The sequence below is a fragment of the Musa acuminata genome, chromosome BXJ1-8, assembly GCF_036884655.1.
Source record: "Musa acuminata AAA Group cultivar baxijiao chromosome BXJ1-8, Cavendish_Baxijiao_AAA, whole genome shotgun sequence".
NCBI classification, from domain to species: Eukaryota; Viridiplantae; Streptophyta; class Magnoliopsida; order Zingiberales; family Musaceae; genus Musa; species Musa acuminata.
Window position 1 is genome coordinate 51,738,077 of NC_088334.1, and position 23,944 is coordinate 51,762,020.

At 43.8% G+C, this 23,944-nt stretch overlaps 3 protein-coding genes and 1 non-coding gene across 4 annotated transcripts; 2 read left to right on the forward strand and 2 right to left on the reverse strand.

Moving 5' to 3' along the window:
* Window positions 1-21: 21 nt before the first annotated feature.
* LOC135588757 (protein HIRA-like) lies at window positions 22-8,528 on the reverse strand. Its single transcript, XM_065081051.1, has 10 exons — window positions 8,146-8,528; window positions 7,125-7,400; window positions 6,759-7,010; window positions 6,258-6,655; window positions 5,098-6,157; window positions 2,613-2,823; window positions 2,266-2,506; window positions 2,005-2,127; window positions 765-882; window positions 22-321 (listed from the first exon to the last, which is right to left on the reverse strand). The coding sequence occupies exons 1-10, from the start codon at window positions 8,251-8,253 to the stop codon at window positions 148-150; spliced, it is 2,961 nt and encodes a 986-aa protein (XP_064937123.1). The 5' UTR covers window positions 8,254-8,528; the 3' UTR covers window positions 22-147.
* A 5,238-nt stretch (window positions 8,529-13,766) lies between these two features.
* On the forward strand, window positions 13,767-15,928 carry LOC135588760 (cytochrome P450 94C1-like). Its single transcript, XM_065081056.1, has one exon. It carries the CDS (start codon window positions 14,100-14,102, stop codon window positions 15,636-15,638), a length of 1,539 nt encoding a protein of 512 aa, XP_064937128.1. The 5' UTR covers window positions 13,767-14,099; the 3' UTR covers window positions 15,639-15,928.
* Window positions 15,929-21,155: 5,227 nt separating this feature from the next.
* LOC135588761 (arogenate dehydratase/prephenate dehydratase 6, chloroplastic-like) lies at window positions 21,156-22,900 on the reverse strand. Its single transcript, XM_065081057.1, has one exon. The coding sequence runs from the start codon at window positions 22,772-22,774 to the stop codon at window positions 21,377-21,379; it is 1,398 nt and encodes a 465-aa protein (XP_064937129.1). The 5' UTR covers window positions 22,775-22,900; the 3' UTR covers window positions 21,156-21,376.
* A 916-nt stretch (window positions 22,901-23,816) lies between these two features.
* On the forward strand, window positions 23,817-23,899 carry TRNAL-UAA (transfer RNA leucine (anticodon UAA)). The gene has a single exon. It is a non-coding gene; the product is annotated as a tRNA-Leu (tRNA).
* Window positions 23,900-23,944: the final 45 nt, after the last annotated feature.

Consider the following 23,944-nt stretch of genomic DNA (forward strand, 5'->3'; position numbering starts at 1 on the left):
ACATAATGAAACCCTGACAACTAAAGGCACAAGTGAATCATTTTGGCTTTTATATATAGCACATTAATTCTGTTACATTCTGTCACATGAATCGGACCGACTATATTTTGAACAAAGTTGAAAATAAAATAGGATAAATACCAAACTTTATATGTTGGCATCATTTGTTTGCCCGTCAACATCCATATGATCGGCATTAGTGCCATTGGTTTCGTATTCGGAAAGAAGGTCCATGAATTCATTTAGCAGCCGTTGGACCTTCCTGTTCGATGCCATGGCTGGAAGAATATCTTCCCTGAGGAGTTTTTGCTTTTTCATTCCCTGCGATACCATAAATTGGCCAAAAGTTTCAGTAACTATAAGACAGCAAGGTAAAAGTAACAAGAACTTGAAGGAGGATCTCTCAAGACCCCTATGAGACATAAGAATTCCTCATCTCGTGCTCCTTCCTTGGATATCTGATTTTAGTTTCAAATGATGAGCACAGCATAACAATGCTTATGTCGACATGTATAAGAAATGCATTTGAAAAACTACTGATGTATTTGAGGCTGAAAAAAGAATAAAAGTAAAAGAACTTAGGCTTGAGACAACCCCTGAAAGAGATCAAAATAAGGTTCGTTTTGGCTGAATCCAAACCGAGGGCTAACTAGATGAACAAACGAAAAGATTTCAAACAACAAATGCTCCGAACATATTTTGAAAAAATACAAATGCTACAACCACACATGAAAGAAAATGATTGAGGATAAAGAGAATCTCACAAGCACATAGGGGTCCCATGCTGGTTTCTTCGAGTCCACAAGTGTGGCGTCAGCCATTCCTGTAGGAGGGCCAAGAAAACTCTCACAAACTTCACGCAATCGGGACTCATCAGCTTCTCTGTAAAATAAGACCATGGTTATCTCAGTCCTCATCTTGTAAGCTGTGCCCTATAAGTTTCAAAAAATGCTACAATTGAATGAAGACATTTTTCTCTGGAAGCATGAAGCACACCAAATGAAATATGAATATCCGTAGACATGAGGGCGAAAAAGAACTAGCACAAGATAAACACAATTAAGCAAAAAACAAAGTTCACCAAAATGATTAGTTAGGAAACTGATTACCATGCATAATACATACTGCAGGGGTGTACTTTGCATACAAGTATTACTATGATGAATTCCTCGCTATTTAATTTTCAGAGAAGAAATGAAGGGTTTTATCTACTGCATTCGGGTAACCAGCACAAGTCAAATCATAACTTATAAATTTCAAGAGAATAGTCAATTTTCTGTTACCTCCCATCTAATGTTCCAAAGTGACTCTGGTAGAAAGATGGTCAAGGTACTACACAGTGGAAATGCCGCATGCAGCCATGTATCCAATGCATTTGTGCTGAATGCTAGAATTTGAAAATATTATATATAATGGCCATTATGCATGGCCATTACATTATATGCATGACCATTACACTCTTATGAGGACTCCATAAGCAGCCACATATCCCGCATAGATAGTAACACACCATATACCAAAACATATTCTTATGTGAAGCAGTCATACAAGATATCCACATTATAGATCTGCATAGATTGCATTCGGAACAATACTTCCATCTCTTCGAACATCCTGCTGTCAATTAGCATCATTCATTCATGTATGATAAAAATTAGTGCTGATTCCATCTGCAAGCAACTATTTGAATATTACCATTTACACATTAGGTGCTTTACATATGACCGTAGATATCTTAGTATGCTACAGTTCATCTAAAAATTCTATCTCAAAGTGGGAAAATTTGAACAAATCTATGTACAAATATATCACTTATGACCGCTTGCACCCTAGAAACAGCAGCAGCTTATTTAGGTGATAAAGGGAAAATCCCAAGTTGTCTATCACAGTGGTGCCTTAGGGAGGTTGCAAGAGCAGTAAATGATGCAGATACAAGTAATGAACATAAACACCCAAGAAGAACATAATCATAAATTCATTGATTGCAGGCAAAAATGTACTTACCTTGCAAGAAACCGTATATAAGATAGAAGGCACTGACGATATTCATTAGGTGATTTTAAAACAAGTGATGATGCCAACTGTGTTTCCAAATGTGCACGTGTCTGTGTCCCGTCACCCGTCACTCTATATATGTATTAAAAATTTCTCAAAGTTAGTAGTTGAACAAAACATGACAAACACGAAAGGAAACATTACCACAAATGAAAATAATTATATTTGTTAAAATTCATACTGGCATTGAGGGATGCACATTCTGCATACCTAGTCCAACTTGGCTTTCTTGCCATGAATTTGCTAACATCAACCTGCAATTTGCCCAATTCACCACTTTGAATATGACTCAAGTTAAAAGAACTTGAAAAGTTTGAAGCTGGGAAGCAGTCATCAGCTATCCTTAGCCAGCACATCAGGCTCATGTCAAACAGAAAGGCATGACGCGTGGCAAGAACAACCAAGGGTGAACCAGATCTTGAAAATCTTGCAGATATAATTCTTATTGTACCTGATTAATGAGATGAAACAGATCAAAGACAAACTTCTAACGAACATCATAATGCCTTGAATATTTCCAATTTTATAATCAGAATCATATAGTTCAAAGTTCTTACCAGCATCTTTTGCTGACGAATCCTCCCTTGAAGTAACTAGAGAAGATAAAGATTCATGCAAAATGCAAGTCCTGTTAAAAAGATCCCAGACATACAGCAAGCCTCTCCTTGTAACAAGAAGTAACTTCCAAGACTCATCACAGTCTACAAAAACTGCAGCAGATCCCATCATCATGGCTGGAATTGCTCGTCTTCCACATTTAGTATAGATCTAACAAAGACAAATGGGCAACCATTATTTATAATTTAAACAAGAAGAAACAGTTATGGAAAATAAAATGTCTATTAAAGCTGACAGCCAACAATGATGTAAAATAAAAGAAGCACAAAAAGATCCATATTTTTGGCATAACTCTAAAGAGCTAAGGGATGTACAAAAGAAAGTGTTTTCAGAAACAAATTTTAACCATAATGAACATGCCAATCAACTTAACTCAGATCAAGGTTCAGTAGTTGGTAAGCACTAAGTGAGAAAGATCAGTTGCTAGAATTCCTTGAAGTCATGAAACAAACAGAATGTAATTCATGGAAGTGACTTTAGAATTACAAGAATAAAACTCTTATAAACAAAATTACCTCGTTTGTCAGCTCCGTGGGCTTAGTTATGGTTTGCAAATTCCAATCAAACTGGGTTTATATGACAAAATATATATTTTTTTTACTTCTGTTGATTCCTACAATTTGTTTATAGAATAATATTTTGACCATGGCAAAATTTGTAGATACCATTAAATAGGTAATTGCAAATTGAAGAACTTAAAAGATATAAATTTGAAGTTGGTTCTACACTCATAATCTTAAAGGCAAGTCTTAATGCTACAGAAAAGTTGCTTTATTGCAACATGCATGCTTATAGATCAAATCCAGGTTTTAAATGCCATGTAATATCAATTTTGCTAACCTATCGGGCTGGTACGGTGTTGATATACTGCATGCACTGTGTCCCTACCTGTACCTCCTGGTATGATAGAATAAATGAACATCACTCTGTCGCTATCAAGCTATATGTTTTGATGTTGGTCCTTGGTCAAACCAATAAATATGGGCAATACATACCAATTTCCAATTCGACCAGTATTTAAACCTTGGTTCAAATCATTCAAACTACCTCCCTGCATGCTGGATAAGCCTACATAACCTAGCCTTTTTCAAATCCTTCAAGGGCAAGATCCTTGTGATCCTTCACCTAATCTTTTTCTTGTAGATCCTGGCTTTGCAGCTAAATTTAGGCAACAAGTAACTCCATGCACATGTTATCCTTACTTATATATCCTAGAACAGTATTGGCATCAGTTCTGTAAATCTGTGAATCATATGAAGCTTTTATGTGAGTATGCATATATTATTATCATCACAAATGCAACCATATACAGTCTCTCCTCTGAAAGATAATGACAAAGACTAAGGAAAGTGTGTCAACACAGCAAAAGAGAGAACATTTATTGTATCATGTTTGCTAAGCACTAGTTAGAAATATGACAAATATATTAGACAATGGTATATATCATATATCATATATCATATATATATATATATATATATATATGTATTTAGACTGCAAAATACACTGTCCATTTTTCCCAAGTTGAGACCAAAAATAGACAGAAATCACATTCTGTCTATAAGTTAAGACAAACAAAGAATGTTAATTTCTTATACCTATAAATAGAAACACAAATTTCCTATTCAATATTTAACATATATTTTAGTCCATGGTACAATGAGATGTCACCCCATAATCTTTAGTATTTCTGATCTTAGGCCTTAATAATTAATTGAAGCAGTGCATGCATCTGCATGTTCCCTCAGTAGGTTTCATAGAACATAACATGACACTATTTTTTATATGAACTTCAAGAGACTTTCCTGTTGGAAATCAATAAGATTATCCTATAGACTGTCTGAGCGTTTCATATAACATGCGCAAACAATCATCATAATAATACAGTTTTTTTAGTTCCAAAATGGTTTACTACAGAATTATTTGATATCACAATATGTCAAGTTCACACATACACATCAAGAAATTACAGCAGAATTCCTGGCAAGATGTTTTGTGGCATCACGTGGTATGCATGACATGCAGCAATAAGAAATTAAGCCAACTGGTGATCAAGTGTCCTATAGCAACCCTGCAAAATATCCTAAACCATAGAAAAGACTACTCAAAAGCCAAAAGACATCTAACATGGGGAGCTTGTTTTGTCTATGCGTACAATTCAACAGGAAATTTTTTTTTAATCCGAAGTCCTAACAATTATGCTCTTCAATATTGTTATGATATGCTGACAACAAATCACCAAAAAGTATAACTATTATAAATATCTACATTCGTTCTGACTCTTTAAACTCAAAATAAAACAAAATCTCAAACACTTGGAAAACAACAAGCATGTGGCAGTCAACAAACATCTAACAAAAATAACTGCCAAGGTTCAATAATTTCAATGAACTTTCAGTGTATGAAGAACAATTGTTGGAGTACCTGTAGGCAGCCATCTTCACAACCAACCGCCCAAAAGTTCGCATTTCCAGCTAAGACAGTTACATTTCCAGATATACGGTCAGACCACAGAGTTTCAGATCCTTTCGTGCAACTTATTTCAGTTTCTTTTGTAAAAACTGAATTGCTAACACCAATTACATCATGTACTGATCGTTCTACGGGCTTAGCTTCCAAGCAAATCGGTAAACTATCTTCCCCGTCTTTCTTATTGGATACCCGAATAGAAAGAGCACCGGAAGTCATCAGATAACTCGTCATACCAATAGATCCCATGTGTTCTACATTTGTCCTTCCATCAGTGCTAGTCAATGCTGGTGCTTTCTCAATAATAAGGCTGTCATTAATGTTAGCCCTAGCAGTGAGTCCAGAACGCTCTTTAGATCCACAGTTGTTGCACTTGTCAGAGTAGCTATATGCACCATAGCTTCCACTAAATGGCCTCTTCAGGGAAGCTTCTTTTACCCCACCATCTGCAACAGCATTACGATCATCCTTCACTTGATCCAAAGCCAAGGAAGAAAACTCCACCAGTTGAGCCTGGGCTGCAGATAGATTTTCCTCATGTGCAGGAACTCCAACTGCTTCAGGGATTATTCTTTTTCGCCCATCAGGACGACGATATTCTCTTTGTTTTGGAGGACTTGATAACTGGACAGGTGGCATTTTATTAGAACCATCCATATTGGCTCCTCCATTTTTCTTGTCATCTCCAGCTTGGGCTTCAGGAGCCTTTTGAACTGACTGGCTATTGATTCCATTTATTGGATCCATGGAAGCATTTCCAGATATCTGATTTTGCTCAATGTTGGATGCTCCTTTTTTGCTCACTGATTGCTTAGCACATACTGCTTCTAGCAACAACTGTGCAGCACTTTCAGCTATGTTTGCTTGCCTTCCTCTGACATCTCCATATCGACTTCTCTTTATCTCATCCAGCTCAGTATCAGTTAATCGATGCCCTAACTCCTTCACTTCAAAATGGAAAGTGGCCACTGTCCCATCCAAGGAGCAGGCAAAAAGTGCATAGCCATCAGGACTCCTGTTTCAGCAGTGATGAGGTTTAGATTAAAGATCATGAACTAGATATGGAGCAACAATAATAAAAATTCAAATATTTAACAACCAGAAAAATGTATTACCATGATAAATCTACAACACTTTGTGTGAAAAAATGTTTAGCAACAAACAGAGGGCGGGCACTCGCTGTTGTCCATACAGTTATAGTGCGGTCCTGACTTCCAATTGCAATCACATTATACGGCTGGAATTCTTTTGATGTAGTCCTACATGCCCCATTGGTCCATCCAGCAGGTGCAGTGTTTGCTTCTTGAGTATTAGAAAAATGCTTCCGAAACATAGAGTGGTTAAACTTTACCACAATAATAGGGGCATTGTGACCTAGAAAGTCAAAGGTAGCAGACCATTCGCCCCTTTCCAGTACTGGGGCTGAGTGTCTAGGTTTCTGAAAGCCATGAGTCGTGGTGATGAAATGGCCACAAGGTGACCACCCAAGTCGTCTGAAAAATGTAGAGCCAAGCTGCAAAAGAGCACATCTACTAAGAAACAGACTAATAGAAGAAAATATTACTGGAATAGAAAATGGTATATAGAAAGTAAATGATCTAGAGTACAAAAGTTACCGATTTTGACCAGTGGCCTTCTGTCCTGTGGGCCAAACTCCAGTCACTGGTTCTCCATATGATGACAGTCTTATCATCTGACTGGCTTGCTATAAAAGAACCAATAGGATCCCAAGTAACCCCTTTGACTAAGCTGGAATGCCCTCTTAATACAGCAGTGCAGATGCCGGTCGTGATGTTCCATATATGAATTGTGTTATCCAAACTACCACTAGCTAATGTTAAGTCATCCGGAGACCAATTGAGATCTACCTACTTCAAACATCGAAAAACTGCTTTTTAATGTGAATAGAAACACATAATAAAAAGTACTGGGGCTCAATGAGCCTGAAAGATTGACATCGAGATAAGAGAAGATTTAATTACCACATCTGCAGTATGACCCCTCAATGTCATAGTGACTTTCCAATTTTCCACATCTGGAGGCTCTCCACTGCCAAATTCAGTAGTACCTGACCCAGGTTTTCTCTCATGAATAAGAATTACATGATCATCCGATCCAGAGGCAAGAAATCTACCATGCTTAGCCCACCTAACACAATTGACTGATCCAAAGTGATCACGCAGAGTAGCCAGCAATCTTGGGTTTGAAGAGTCATTTTCAGAGTCCGTTGCTACCGATTTCATGTTCCATATTCGGACCTACATTAAAGCAGAAGACGATTAGTATCTGTAAAAATTCATGTGACACTATAAAAGTTCTGGATGCCAAAGTTCCCATCACTCTAACACCAAGTTCTCAACAAAAATAAATAAATGAATAAACAAAAGACTGCTATGGAAACTACAAACTGTTGAACTGCTAGCTACAATGTAGTTTAACAAAAAAAAAATTACAAAATACCCAATAAGTCGCATATTCTACATAAAATTGTACGTGACTTGGAAATTCACCCACCCAGTGCACTTGGCAAGTGAAAAAGAATATTAAGCAAATACAGTGACAGAATTACCATATTAAACACAACATATGGACATCAGATTAATGTTTACTATGAAATAGAATCTTGAACTGACAAAACTGATCAATAAATTTTTCACGTCAAAAGAGCACCAAAAATATACACCACAATCCACGTAACACGTGAGAAAAATTACTCTCTTAATACCTGAAACCTTATTCAAAATGAAAAAGAGATCGCACTAACGCAAAATCAACCAAACACGTATTCTTAAATAAGATGAACTAGCTAGCGTTGTCAAAATTCGAAGACAAACAGGAATCATTTTAATTCAATAACAGTCAGCAACGTGCATAAGGAAGAAGGGACGTCAATTAGATCTACGTGAGATCCCAAGTACGGAGGTAAACAGAGGCACCTTCTTCAAAGCGGTCACCTAAAGAGAAATAAATCGGAAAGAAAAGGGGAAAAAAAAAAAGACTCACCTTGTGGTCTCCGCCACCAGTGGCAAACCGGAGACCTCCGGCTTGGATGTCGATGGAGAAGATCTGCATCCCCTCATGCGTAACCCAGCTAGGCTTCTCCGTGATCATCCTCACCTATGTCTTCCACCGCTCCCGCCGAACCTTCAGCGCTGTCAGACTAATTCCCGACTTCAAATTCGAGGTTCCAAAACCCTAGAAGGGTGTAAGACCAAAACCCTAATGCGACCCGTGACAGAGATTGGATGGAGGAATCGGATGAGAAGAACCCGAATTCCAAACCAAGACGGAGAAGGGAAAGATTTGGGAGAGTTTGCGACAGCGATCCGGAATCGAATTCTTCTCTCGCCGATCGAGACGAGAGAGAGATTAAAGCGGCAAATAAAATTAGCTTGGTAAAAAGCATAAAAAGGCGTTAAGAAAAGGTTCAATCCTCGGATTTACGTGTGCCGTTCGATCTCAAGACAAGTCGTTACGTACCGTCGGATCATATCGAACGTACTCTGAAACGGCGATGAGCATCGCAACCCTTTCTCGGAATAGGAAACTTCATTTATGATTACTTTTGAATCCAATTTAGCATGATTAATCATATCACGTAGTATAGGGGATGAGACATGATTAATCATAAATAGTGAATAGAATATGAACGGAGAATAGGGGATGAGACATGAACGAAACAAGCATTCCCCACCCTATTAACATCCATATCTTAAGGTAACTATTAGAAAGTTATATCTAGATCAATTAGTGTATTAAGTAATAGGTCTTATCTGTAATAAATATATACAAAGTTAAATATATTTAGGATGGAAATAATATACAAAGTTAAATATTTATTAGGATGGAAAAGTATATTTAGTAGTTAAATAATATACAAAGTTTTTATCTGTAATAAATATATACAAAAGCATGGAAATGTTATAAAGCATTTGAACCGATCCAAGGAACTAAGGGAGACTCCATTCTTTGATTTCTTCTGCTCTGTGGACAAATGTGAAGTGGTTCACTACATTGTTGACCTTTGACCTTTGTCAAAGGAACATTGGAGGGCCAAGAACACAAAAGGTCAAAAGCACCAAAATATAAAACAAAACATGGATCCATTTGCAAGTTCCTGATACCTTCTTATTTTGACTTTTAGGAGATTAGAAAGTGGCATTAGTGTGGTGTTTGCTTATGCTAGAACCTCTTCTTATTTACTTTATATAATTGTTAGATCAATAAGTATTTTTGAATTTCTCGAGTCCCAACAAGTAATCATAGCCCGAAAAGAATTCTTTTTAAAGAAAATAAATTTTAAAAATTAAGATTTGATTATTCTATAAAATCTCATATGTGTATAGGTTTTAATACAAAAAGGATTTACAAAATTATTTTAAATATATATAGAGAGAGAGTGAGAAAAAAGATATTAAAAATAAAATTTTTTAAAATTTATATAGGAAAGTATACAGACAAATTTATGATATTTATAATTGAACTCATATGATATAAAATTATTTTGTTCTTCATATATATATATAAGCAAAAAGTGTTAATCTTATATTGATTTTCTAATTTATAATTATTTTATTTTATTAATTTTTTGAGATTTCTATTTTAGTCGGAGATGTTCTCCTCCTTCTCCTTCCAATAAGTGCAAGTGGAGATCTTGATAGAAGATAATCTTTCTATTCTGTTGAGAAAAATCCTTTGTTGAGAGAAATTCTTTCTCCTAATTTGTATAAATAGGAGAGGGAACATGTTAATGTATTGAAGCATTTTTTTATTTCTTCAATAAAGCTTCTTCACTTCTTCAATAAAATTTTTTCAATAAATGTTATTATCTTATATTCAAAAAGTGCTCTTGTCTTTGACCACTGACCAACGTCGTTGAGAGAAACGAAGCTTCACACTTCTTCAATAAAGCTTCTTCAATAAGTGTTCTTATCTTCTATTCTTTTTATCATATCTAATGGAACATTATTACCGGAGCTGAGGATTGTATTTATTAGCATAGTGTTTGGAGTCGGAAGCTCCCCATATTCCTTGCATCCTATTCACCAACTACACTGCAATGGTGGTTTGACCTCCCGCCACAACCCTTACTTACCTCCACCAGCAATCAAGACAAAGAACTCCCACCTCTCATTCATCGACTCCAACTCCAACCACCTCAAAATGTCTCACCCTCTCGAAATCGAATCAATAAAATGCCGTTATCGATTCCGATAAGCCACCACGGTGGTGTGTTGTTCTTCTTCCTCCGACCATGGCTGGCTGTTCCTCTATGACATGGATGGTTGCGGAGAAGGTCTCATGGTACTGCGCGCTGCTCTTGATTCTCTTGCTCGTTTCCAACTGCTGTGATCCGGACGAGGCCGGCGCGCCGATTCGGAGGTATCTGCCGGTGAACGACCGGCCCTGCGACGAGATATACGTGGTCGGAGAAGGAGAGACGCTTCAGACGATCATCGACAAGTGTGGCGACCCGTTCGTACTCGAGGAGAATCCTCACGTCCAAGACTTCGATGATGTATTCCCAGGTCTTGTCATCAAGATCACTCCCTTCACTGGAAACTAGCTTCAGATGCATCGGTGCAACTTCGAGTGCCTCGATGCCATTCGACTCCTAAGCAGAAGTTAAATCCTTGAGCTGTGTCTTAGGTGAGTGTTTCATGTTGTTTAGGTTGGGGTTGTTCTCCACCTTTACGCTGAAAGAGAAGCATTTCATGGTTGTCTATGCAGGTTTGTTGCCATGCACATTTCTACACTTGTAGCAACAGTGTTCATGTGTACTCTTCCCCCTGCTCCTCCTGAATACTGTGGAGGTAGTCCTCTCAAATGTTTGTGTTAGAATCTGAATCTGTAGCTTAAGGTGGCTCCTTGTCATTCCAAGTTGATATCATTAGAGATTTAATGTGAAACAATGTAAAGATTCAGGTGAGATGAGTGCTGAACAGAGCTTTGAGTAATGGAACTGAATGTCTCATGTTAGCATTGTTGCATTCTGCTTCAGGGATCAAATTATTCTTCCAAGGAAAGAAAAATGATGCTAGTTTATCACCATTGGATTGCTTTTTCTTTTTCTGTATCTGAAATAGCTAGAATCAAGAGTGAAGGAAACAGTATCCTTTGTACATTTCCAGTTCTCCTCCTCCTCTTATCATGCATTTTCTGAAGCCCAATGAGATGGTCTAAGATGATGGCCCAATCCATCGTTTTGATGGATCATCCTCCCAATTTGTGCTGCCCTCAGCTTAAATGTAACTTTGGCACTTGACACTATGAATCAAAGTATGCAGCTTTTCCAGGTATAACCTGTTCAAGTCTCACTTTTCTTGCTTTCTTTGCCCACTGCAACTACTAGGTTCTAAGCATGATGTCAATGATCCAAAAAATCCGCTGTAAATTCACTGGTTAATTCTCATCTGCTGAACATTAGGTTATTGCTGGATCTAAGCTTAAGATGAACCACTGGGTAGATGCTTGAGGTGCAATTTGTACAGAGATGAAAGAGCATCCAGTGATTACTTTGTAGATAAACTGTTCAAGAATCAATCATCACATGTACAATTAGCCATGCCAGAAACCAGCTTCCAAATTGTCAGCAAAGTAGGATGAGAAGAAAGAAAGAAAAGACAATGATCAATTGGAAAGAGGACATTGGAAGGAAATGGACATTTGATGTCCATGGGGGATGTTCCAGTAGTTGTCACTGCTGTTTTGATCCCTGCTTGCTGGCCATCATATTCTTCTCCTATTTTATGTTTGAACTGCTGCTGCTCATGGTTTAGTTCAGCATTCTAGTAAGCTGTAAGTTCTGCTTCTCCTCTGCTACATCTGCATCAAGCAAGTCTTTCTTGTTCAAAATGCATGCATGCATGCAGTCATTAAACTCCTCCCAAGTTTCTTAAGTCCAATAAGCAATTGCGAATATGGCATGTGAATCATGCAAACTGACAGCAACAGGGAGCAATCTGGCCTTTTCAAGGCCCTACCGAGTAGCTCATTGTTGCAGCAAAACATGCATGAACCATAGCCCTCCAGGTTCATGAATGTTCCACTTGAATGAAACATCAGCTACAGGATCAATGGTAGACTATATCACTAGTGATTGAAGTCTTCAGAATTCTGTGTGAAGCATGTTCTCGTTAGATACCTATATCTGTTTCTTTTGATGATTGACGAGCAAGATAAACAGAGCTTATCCTATAGGCTATGGAAATGAACAAACTGCAAGTTGAGGTAGTAATGCTGACGAAAATGATCCTGAAGTGGCGAAAAAAGATGATTGAAATGAGACCTTCAATCTGATTGATCTACCAAGTGCAGTGATTGAGCCAACTAACTTTGTGTTGTGTCGGCTGCGATGCGATGCGATGCACTTGGTGCTAAATGCCAATTGCGCTGACAGTGCCACACTGTTTGGTGCATCTCATTTCTCTCCAAATCAGGTTTCATGCAGAATTATTTCTTCAGGCCTGGATGCTGATGCACATAGTGAGAGCTGCATGATGCATTCCACTGTAGCATTAGCCACATATGAGCTCCCTGAAAGAATTACGAGTTCCTCAGAAAATTCAGCTTCATATGAATCGACTGTGCTGATCACGCAGACTAAGTTTCTTTAAATCTCGTACTTAGATATCATCCATGAGGTGTGTGAGTGTGTGTGTGGGAGAGAGAGAGAGAGAGGAGCGTAAATGGACATCCAAAAAAAAACATTGAGTACGGAATTCCTATCTCTCCCTCACGAGCAGTCGAGCAGAGTGATCGACAGCTCCCTCGGCGACTTAAAATGGTCTCCGTAAGTGTACCGGTTCATGTTAGGATGTCAGCTTGGCCATTAGAGCTTGTACTGCTACTGGGGAAAGCAGAGGCTCTCCCTGCGTCCTGATCCTGCTCTGGTTCGTGCATCGCCTCGCAGAGACGATTCCGCTGCTGTGCCACAAAAGGCAAGCAGCAGAGAACGGGGCCTAATCGAACAGTCCTCGGCCGACATCCCCTCAGATCGGAGGAGGTTAGGTCACTGTCCGTGTCCCTCGAGTAGTAGCTGCAGTGGAGGATGAGGATGAGGAGGAGTAGAGGATGGTGGTGGTGAATGAGCTTGACGAGGATCCATGTTGGTCCCAAGCTTCAGCCGTAGGCGTGCGTGTGTGTGTTGCGATAGAAAGCTTCGACGGTAGCTTGTCACACTTCACACTACAACTGTGTTTGAGAACAGTATCCATGAATGATCACGATGGAATAGTCGTAGTAGCATTTATCCCATGTGCGCACACTATCAGTCGCTGGTGGACCACATCATCTCGCAAGGCCCCAAATATACCGCAAATCGACAGCTGGAAGAAAAATAATAATAATATATTAATTAGGAGAAAAAGGGAGCCCCCCGGCCCGCCCCGTCTAAATAAGAAATGGTATGACAGGGACGGGGGATGGGGGATGAGAGCGGCCGAGAAAAGACTCCTCGTCTGGCCCGGCCTAGTTGGGATCTCTATCCCTCGTACCTGTTGACTTTCCATTTACGAGACACAATTCGGTCAACTTTTTGTGGCTCATAGTCACGTAGATAGTAATAGTGATGGACGACGGATGTTGCAGAGGCATTAATGTCATCCAAGGAGATGGAGCAACGCCGTGGGCAACGAAGAGCTGCACAAACCACGAGACCGATCGAACGATCAGAGCTTCGTCGTCATTAATGTCCTCCGTCACCAGCAATTATTATAAGCTACTGTTCTTCGAGGCCAAGTTGAGATAAACAAACACGCCTCGTGACGCCGGTCTCTGCTTTCGCTGAGCGTACCAGTCTCCATCTCCACTGCCGTGCCATCCCTTCGTTTTCTTGTGTGCCCCGTCCACCGAAATCAGCTACGTTCGAACGATATGGTGAAGAGAGATGTGAGATTGTGGCATCGCTATAAGTAACCAGTGCCTCGCCCCTTGGCCTCACAACAGAGCTAGATAGAATGGAAGTGGAAGCCCTTCGGTCTCACTTCTCCCTGCTCTTCTTCTCCTTCTCCGTCTCCTTTGTGGTCTTCGCTGTGTTGGTGGAGCTCTTGAGGATCCGGCCATGGTGGTGTAACTGCGCCGTCTGCCAGGCGTACGTGACGTCGTCGTGGGCTGCGGACTTCGACAACCTCTGTGACTGGTATACGCACCTCCTCCGGACGTCGGCCACGCGGACGGTCACGGTCCACGTGCTCGGCTGCACCGTCACCGCCAACCCCGAGAACGTCGAACACATGCTCAAGACCCGCTTCGACAACTACCCCAAGGGGAAGCCCTTCGCCACCATCCTCGGCGACCTCCTTGGCCGCGGCATCTTTAACGTCGACGGTGACCTCTGGCGGTTCCAGCGCAAGATGGCGAGCACCGAGCTCGGCAGCGCCGCGGTCCGCGCCTTTGCGTCGCGGACCGTTGCCGCCGAGGTCGGCGGCCGCCTGCTCCCCCTCCTCGATGTGGCGTGCGAGTGCGGTCGGGTTCTCGACCTGCAGGACGTGTTCCAGAGGTTTGCGTTCGACAACATATGCAAGATCTCGTTCGGGCTCGACCCCGGCTGTTTCGAGCTGTCGCTGTCCTTGTCGGAGTTCGCGGCGGCCTTCGACAAAGCCACGAGACTATCGGCGCGGCGCGCGACGCACACCATCCCGTTGATATGGAAGGCCAAGCGGCTCTTCAACTGGGGGTCGGAGAGAGAGCTCCGGGAGGCGATCGGGCTAGTAGATCTCCTGGCCAAGGAAGTCATCCTCCAGAGAAGGAAGCTTGGTTTCGCGTCGGACCAGGATCTCCTGTCCCGGTTCATGGGCTGCGTGGACAACGACAAGTACCTCCGCGACATCGTCGTCAGCTTCATATTGGCCGGCCGGGACACCGTCGCGTCCGCCCTGACAAGCTTCTTCATGCTTCTATCCCGGCACCCGGCGGCCTGTACCGCCATCCGCGACGAGGTCGAGCTCATTGTCGGGAACAGCCAAGCGCTCCCGAGCTGCGACCAACTGAGGAAGATGCACTATTTGAACGCGGCCATATGCGAGAGCATGCGACTGTACCCGCCGGTGCAGTTTGACTCCAAGTTTTGCCTCGACGACGACGTGCTTCCGGACGGCACCTTCGTGAGGAAGGGGACGAGGATGACGTACCACGTCTACGCCATGGGGCGGATGGAGGATCTGTGGGGGAGCGACTGGGCCGAGTTCCGGCCCGAGCGGTGGCTCCGTCACACCGGCGCATTCACACCCGAGAGCCCGTTCAAGTACCCGGTCTTCCAGGGTGGCCTTCGCGTCTGCCTCGGCAAGGAGATGGCGCTGATGGAGATGAAGAGCGTGATCGCGTCCGTCGTCCGCGAATTCGACGTCGAAGTTATCGAAGGTAACCGTCCGCCGAAGTTCGCACCCGGCCTCACGGCCATCTTCAGCGGAGGGCTCGCCGTCAGAGTCCACCGGAGAAAGGGTCGTGCCTCTCGCACGGGCTTAGATGCACGAACACAAGCTCTACGCTGGTACTAAGTTTTTCATCAACCGTCGATTTAATACACATTCTTTAATCTCAACCGTCCGATGGCCTCGGACAAATCTTGTTTTTGGGTCCCACCTTTCATGAAACTGGGTGTACGGTCGAGATTAAAATAGTCAGCCGTGATCGACGGTTGGTGATATTTACGATAAAAGGGATGTACATTTTTTTATTATGCCCTTTTATATAAATATATATATATATATATATATATATATATATATATATATATATATGTATGTATGTAAAATTTGTGCATAAATAATGGATATGCGTCCTTCAATTTATGTTGTAAATAATCGAATTATTGGTTATTAATATATTTCAACAGTTTTAAGCTCGTTGAGCGATCAAAATATTCCAACATGCATCCATCTGGCCGTCTCTGCCCTTCAGTCTTAATCATACGTAGGTTTGGGGCCATGCCATATGAAACTATCCAATAATTACCTGTTTGATGAGTATAATAATGGCGATAAGACTCGGGCTGACGTCAGCTGCCCCACATGACGCCTCACGCCTCGATCGACCCGACAGCACCTGGTCAAACGGACCAGAACACCGGTCGAGGCGCATTAATGTCCTGCTCAGGCTCGGTCCTTCACGCAACGCCAACACCAGTGTCAGACGCTACTAGGAGTACGAGCTTGCCCCTGCAAGCGGGCACATCAGGAAACAATAAGCTTCCCTATAAATACCCTCGCATTCTAAACGGGGAGAGAACAACGAACAAACCCCCTTTACCATCCACTGACTTGATCGTCAGGTGCGTAGGTGCGAAGACGGAGGCCTCCCGATCGGACCACCGCAACCGGCCACCTCAGCGGTCTCAAGGGTCGTCCCGGGAAGATCCCCCATCGTCCGGACCCGAACCAAGCCGCGTCGGCCCCGAGGCCACGGCTTAAGGTTGTTTACACCAACATTTTAACGCTAGAAGGAGGGCCCGAATGTCGAGGGATCACCCGATTGGCCCGGACGAACATGCGGTCAGCTCCGGCCTAACCCCCTTATGTATCTACACGGCTCGGCCGTAGACTACCCGAGTCCACCTCAGCGCGACCTGCCCGCTTGAGCTGTGTCCCTCGGCTGTAGACTACTCGATACCGCCTCTGCGCGGCCTGCTCGCCTCCGTCGTGCTCCTCGGCCGCGTGTTGCCCGAGGGAGCATGGAGCCGAGGAGCACGACGCAGGCGGGCTAGCCACACAGGTGTGATCTTGGGGAGCATGGAGCCGAGGAGCACAACGCAGGCGGGCTGGCCGCACAGGTGTGGTCTCGAGGAGCATGGAGCCGAGGAGCACGACACAGGCGGGCTGGCCGCGCAGGCGTGGTCTCGGCTGCATGTCGCCCGAGGCCACAACCTCTGCGCGGCCAGCCCGCCTGTGTCGTGCTCCTCGGCTGCATGTCGCCCGAGGCCACAACCTCTGCGTGGCCAGCCCGCTTGTGTCGTGCTCCTCGGCTGCATGTCGCCCGAGACCACTTCCTCTGCGCGGCCTGCCCGCCTGAGACGTTCTCCTCAAGCTGCATGCTGTCCGAGAACACTGTCGCACGCCCAGCCTCCCTTATTTGCTAAATCCGGACTGCGCCCCTGGTAACGGACCAGCAACCACCCGGCAAGAACAAATACTGAAAGCTGAAGCCATGCCTTAGACTCCCGTTACAACGACCGACACATAGCTTCTTTCCGGGGGGGAATATGATGAGGATAATAATGGCGACAAGACTCGGGCTGACGTCAGCTGCCCCAGATGACGCCTCACGCCTCGATCGACCCGATAGCACCTGGTCAAACGGACCAGAACACCGATCGAGACGCATTAACGTCCTGCTCAGGCTCGGTCCTTCACGCCACGCTAACACCAGTGTCGGACGCTACCAGGAGTACGAGCATGTCCCCTACAAGTGGGCACATCAGGAAATAATATGCTTCTCTATAAATACCCTCACATTCTAAATGGGGAGAGAATAACGAACAAACCCCCTTTACCATCCACTGACTTGATCATCGGAGGGGTCGGGTCAGGCTCTCCCGACCCGACCTGTGTGCAGGTGCGAAGATGAAGGCCTCCCGCTAGACGCCCAGGCGAGGAGCTCCCTCTCGGAGGAAACGACGACCCCGTCCCGATCGGACCACCCAGCCGGCCACCTCAGCGGTCTCAAGGGTTATCCCGGGAAGATCCCCCATCGTCCGAACCCGAACCAAGCCGTGTCGGCCCCGATGCCACGGCTTAAGGTTGTTTACACCAACACTCTTTAATTAAATTTACTAGTCGTGATTTCATTGCATATTTTGTTTGTTGGTGATATCAATTTGTCGATGAAAGTTCAAGTCAGATTAATTGTAAATTTTGATTAAGAAACAGATATGTATGCCCTATTATTCATCGTCAGGAATAAATTTTTAATGAATGCATTATTTATAAAGCATAAATTAGGATAAATTCTGTTAGTGAACCTTTGGCCGAGGTGTCAGCATAGCTCGGTCCAATCCCAAATGCGTAAGGTTGCCCACGAATGATCGGGTCACGTCGACGTTGAGTTGGGTTGGCGTCCAAGCATCTTCTCCAGGCATACGATTCTCCCTCGGCAGGTGGTTGTTGCTTCATTGTCGGTTCCTACACAAGGTCGAGATCGGGAGGGGGGTTTCCAGACTCGACCCCTCCGAAGTTGAAGTCAATGTTGTGGAGTTGGAGGGAGTCCCCTGGCAATGACTAAGGGATGAGCTTTTATACCTATATGTGGAGAACGATTGTATCCCATACGTTAATGATCATCGATATCTTAAGCGGTCGACCCACGCCTCTATGCTCGATGGCGCTATGCGAAACATTTCCGAGCGACGTTGTCCCGACCATTTCAAGGTGGCTCTGTACTTGACAATGTTGTTCCGATTGATGTGTGCAGATTGTCCTCGAGCGATGTCATCCCGATTATTCCGGGACGACTCTATAATCGACGGCGATGCTTATGCTATCCTCCACACTTATGCTATCGCACGCTGGGAGGCTCCATGGTGCCATCGTGGTTAGGGTATGCTATCAAAATTGTGCTTCGAAAGATATAAAGTATTCTATATAATTAGTTATATTATAATATACAATTCAACGAGAAAAAAAAAATCATATAATCAATTTCAAATTGAAGTCAGGTCATTACTGTTTACCACATTAACATCCATCATCATGATTAAACCACCAATCATTGCATAATTGAAAAGACAAAACCATCCTCGTGTGTGTATATATATATATATATATATATATATATATATATAACAATAATAATAATAATAAAATATACAATTTTTGAAATAACAGGAAACAAAAGATTTGTATGGTTTGACATTCCTCATAGAGAAAAATACATTTTTTAATGATGTAAGAGAAAACTAAAAATTAAAGTTACCTCTAAGACTATTTATACTCTCTCATATAAATCAGGGGAATTTTTTTTAGGCCTTGTTATTTAAGGATTTCTTTCATAATTCAAGTTAACTCCTCTTAAAACATACTTATCAACCTTATAATGTTGTCCTTTCATTTCTCCAGTTCCGATACCTTCAAATCCATGAAACCAAAACCAGATATTAATTCATTAGAACTGAATGTTGATCAATTTAAATTTCACTTGTTGAGTATTTCATGATATTTTAATGAAACTTTTTAAAGTATACAAAGAAAAATATTCTTAGGTTACTAAGGACACCTAAAAGGACTTCAGAAACACCTGATCTATCTCTCTAATAGTCAACTGACAAAAGAAAGTGATACATCAGATGACTAATGAGCCACCATCATATGTTGCTGCAAAGTATGAGAAAATGACATCACACCCAGTAGAAATGATTTGCATTAGATTATAAACCATACTCTGTGCAGTTTGATTCTGTGTGATAAAAGAAGTCAGATGATAGAAACACAGCAGATCTTACAGCAGCATTTGCTGCTGTGGCATCAGATGTCTTCTTCTGATAGAAACATGGCAGATCTTACAGAAGCTGATGCTCAACATCTATTGGCAATGGAATCAAGTCCATCACACCAATCAAATTCACGAATGTTCAACATCAAAGACCATCCACAATCTGATGAAACAATTTTTCCTCGATCTCAGATCGTAGAAGCAGATGACAGGCCTGCATTTGCCAGTTGCTAAGGTCTGTAACTGAGGGTTGCGGCTTTGCTTAACTTGGCTATGTCTTCATCCTCTTCTCTTTATCCAGTAAGAACCACGCTTTGGTTTCCAAACGAGCAGTTTCACTTTCTCTCACCTGCTTAAGTAGATGAGAACTGGCAGGAAAGAAAGATCTTGCCATGTCTTTGTAATCCTTCACTACTATGACTCTCTCTTCTTTCCATTTGCCAGCTCAACTACCAAATATAATATAGGAACTGTAATGGAATTGTTGCAAGAATGAATCCATAGGATGATTCTTTAGGAGGAAGAGAAAACAGTGAAGGAAGCATCTTTGCTGATTTCCTCGACAGAGGAATTAATAGTGGTGAGAAAACATGGCTTAGTTGTCATTACTATTTGGCCCGCTCGAGTATACAAGATCATTAGCATGATTTTTTAGCTAGAGCATATTAACCTTAGGTCTGACTGAGGGGGCATAGGCCTCATTCTCCTAGATGGAGGTTGAAGATCACTTCTTTAGCTGTCCGTCGGGTGCCTGCATACAGGTCATAATCAAGAGAGGAATTCCCAACTCGATCCCTCAAATATTTAAGTTAACAAGAATTGGAATGTATGTACGAGGTTCGACCTACCATTGTTCTTGGGAGTGACTTTTATATATAGTGTCGTGCGTTGATGTACATAGTTGTTAATGATTGTCGACATCTTTGTACACAGATGTTTAAAGGTAGCCATCGCCATAGGTGGTTAGCTTGTATATTGGGATACGGGCGCAGTTTGATCTGTTTGGCCCTGTTTCATTCGTCGTTGCTCTACACCTATGGAGTAGCTCAGGATGGGGCACGCGATGTTAATGCAGCGTGCTGGTGGTATGGATATCAGGCGATTGTCTCGTTCAGGTCTGAAGTGTCAAGTTCGCTCGATGCACCATATTAGCTTTGGAACACTGTGCCAGGTTGACCGTGGTAGCCAACATATCCATTGATTGGATACCAGAATATGCCATATCGAGTTGCATGTCCCTTCTTCCTTGTTGACTATATTAGAGATGCATTTTCCGGTACAAAGTAATCTGATGAGTTTAACCCTAATTGGACCAAATCGGACGAAACATGTGGATCAATTTGGCCATCGGCCACCAACCCCACCACGTCTCTATTCCTCCACCTGATTTCCACCTACTATCCTCGCCAACCTCCGTTTTATAACGATATATGTGTAGAAGCGGGTCTTGAAACCGTTATAATGTGTTTAGGACGCGGAAGATTACACCATAAATCTTCCGCTCACATTTGTAACGTTAATCAGAATTATTCTGATACATAATAAATGAAAGATATAATTTAGATCTTTCGAGTAATGACAATACTCAATAGTGACACTTATTTTCGTATAATTTGAAGGGAAAAAATATACATTGTTTTCATGGCCGGCAACACAGTAATTAAACGCCATGGTGGGTGGGTTGGTGACGATCGGATCACATGTCGTCACGTACTCATGCGACGATAAACAAAGAAGAAGAAGGGGTTTGGTTTTGACCGATCGCATCCGTCGGATCGGCGATGGGAGGAAACGAACGGCCAGATCTGAAGAGTCAAGACGAAGACGAGGAGTTGGTGGTGGACGATGCGGCCCAGGGGGTCATGTCCATGGGGTAGCTGCCGAGGACGCGGAGGAAGGAGGTGTACTCCTGGACCTCCGCGAGGGCGTTCTGCGCTCGGGTCTCCGCCATGGACGCCTCGAAATCGATGTAGAACATGTACTCGAAGTGCTTGGCGGTGCCGACGTTGGCGTCGTCCACCAGGCGCAGCGGCTGGTGGCGGTGCGGCCGGCTCTCGATCTTGGTCAGGTTGATGTCCCGGAAGGCGAAGGCGGAGAGCACCTTGAAGAGGACGGACGTGCCTTCCCGGTCGTGGGCGAAGACAATGCTGGTCTTGAAGGGGCGATCAGTGCGTGGGATGATGGGATCCCGCGCCAGCATCACGAAGCGCGTCACGTTCCCGCTGTCGTCCTGGATGCCGTCGGCTAGCACCTGCATCCCGTACAGCTCCGCGGCCCGCGCCGACGCGATGGCCGCCGTGTCACGGAGGCCGTTGTTGGCCACGTACTCGGCGGCGCCTGCCGTGTCGTCGAAGGCCTCCCGCACCACGCTGAGGCCCATTTCCGTCAGCGTCAGTTCGCACTGGGAGAGCGCCTGAGGGTGGCTAATCACCCGGGTCAGCTGCTCCTTGCGCACGCCCGGGAGGGCGAGGAGGCAGTGGTGGACGGGGAGCTGAACCTCGCCCACGATGTGGAGCCGATGGCGCAGGAGAAGGTCATAGTTGCGGTGGATACTGCCGCCGAGGGAGTTCTCCACCGGGAGGACGGCGCTGTCCGCGATCCAGAGCTCCACCGCCTGGAAGGCCACCTCGAACTGGTCGCAGGGGATGGCCTCGCAGTTGGGGTAGGCCTTGCCTGCCGCCGCCTCGCTGTATGCCCCCGGGACGCCCTGGTACGCCACGCGGAGCCGGGACCCATGCTTCGGGGCCGGCGAGAGGTAGGAGATGGAGAGCGGCCGGGGAAGGTTGGTCACCGGCACCAGGTCGAGAGTCGCCGAGCTCTGATTCGGGCCGTTAACAGGAGGAGGACTCACCAAGTGGTACTGGTTACCATCGTTGCCATTGGTGGATTCACTGGAAGCGGCGCCGTCCTTACTGGAAGATGAAGGAGAAGAGGAGTAGGAAGAGGCCTTGCTGGCGAGAATGGCGAAGTTGGTCTGCCAGTCTGAGCGGCTGGAGCCGACAGCGTCATGGAAGGGGGAGGCGGAGGAGGAGTCCGGTAGGTAGATGGATCGAACGGTGGGGCGGAGGGCGGTAGAGAAGACACGCCGGATGGCCGGGCGGTGCTTGGGGATCGCTGTAGGAGGAGCTGCCTGGTGGTCCGGCGGCGGGATGGTGGGACTAAAGACATGCTTTGGCGCAGAAGAAAGCATGGTCGCCGCCATTGGTGACATCTATAAGACGCAATATATATATATAGCTATAACAGAAGAAAACTTAGATGGAAGAGGACGAGGAGGAGGGGTTGCGATGAACTGGTAAAAGCTTGAGAAGAAGAACCCTTTCAAGCTGAGAGAAAACAGGAATGGCAGAGAACACAAGGTTTTATATGGCTGCGGCCTGTGGGTAGATGGGTTGGGAAGGGTAGGTAGGTGGGAACGAAGAGAGAAGAGAAGGGAGAAGCGAAGAGGGAAGAACGACAGCAGATGCTGGAGTTGGTCAAATCCTACACCAACCACCGCACACATGCATTCACCGAGGCCTTCTTCTTGGACTGTACTCTGTCGAGAGGTTGGTCGACACTTCTGCATCCTTTCCTTTCTTCTTCAGTGCCGTTGCTGCTGCTATTGATGACTTCCAATCCACGACGACGTCCCATTCTCTGTTTGTTTCCAGTTCTCGCCACCTTTTGCTTCGCATGCATGCCCAGTTTGCGTGCGTCCGTAGCTTTTACGCTTCAATTCTTGGACGAGTCTCACTCTGGCGCAAATGCAAGTTTACCTGGTTAACCATGACGCCAATTCTGTGCGTGCGTGTCAGGTGTGGTGCACGCGTACGTGCCTACCCTCAACCAGCAAACGACACGTTTTATAGCAGGTCCCACTTCTAATGGGACCAACTGCCGACACTCGCATGTGAAGTTGACACCTCATCGATCACCGAACAGGCTCGATCGGGCTTCACATAGCATCGCCATCAGAAAAGATTTGGGGAGCATTGGTTGCGTTCCACGCAATTAAGCAACCACCAAGTTTCCAGCATACACGTGGCTTCTTTAGATCCACACAGTCACGAGGTATAAGAAATGTGACATTATATCATTCGATTTTTCTTACTTAATATTATTATAATCCAAAAATTTTCATAAAAATGATGATGATGATGATGAAACTAATAATAATAATAATATGGCATTATCTAAATCAGGAGATCAAACTGACCATATTTTATTAGATTAAATGTAATTCATTAGATTTTAATCTAAAATACCAATTAGCTGGTTTGCCCGAGTGGTTAAGGGGGAAGACTTAAGATCTTCTGCACATAAGTGCGCATGGGTTCGAACCCCATAGCCAGCAAATAAAATAGTTGGCGGATCCATTCAATTTAAAACCGATTATGTC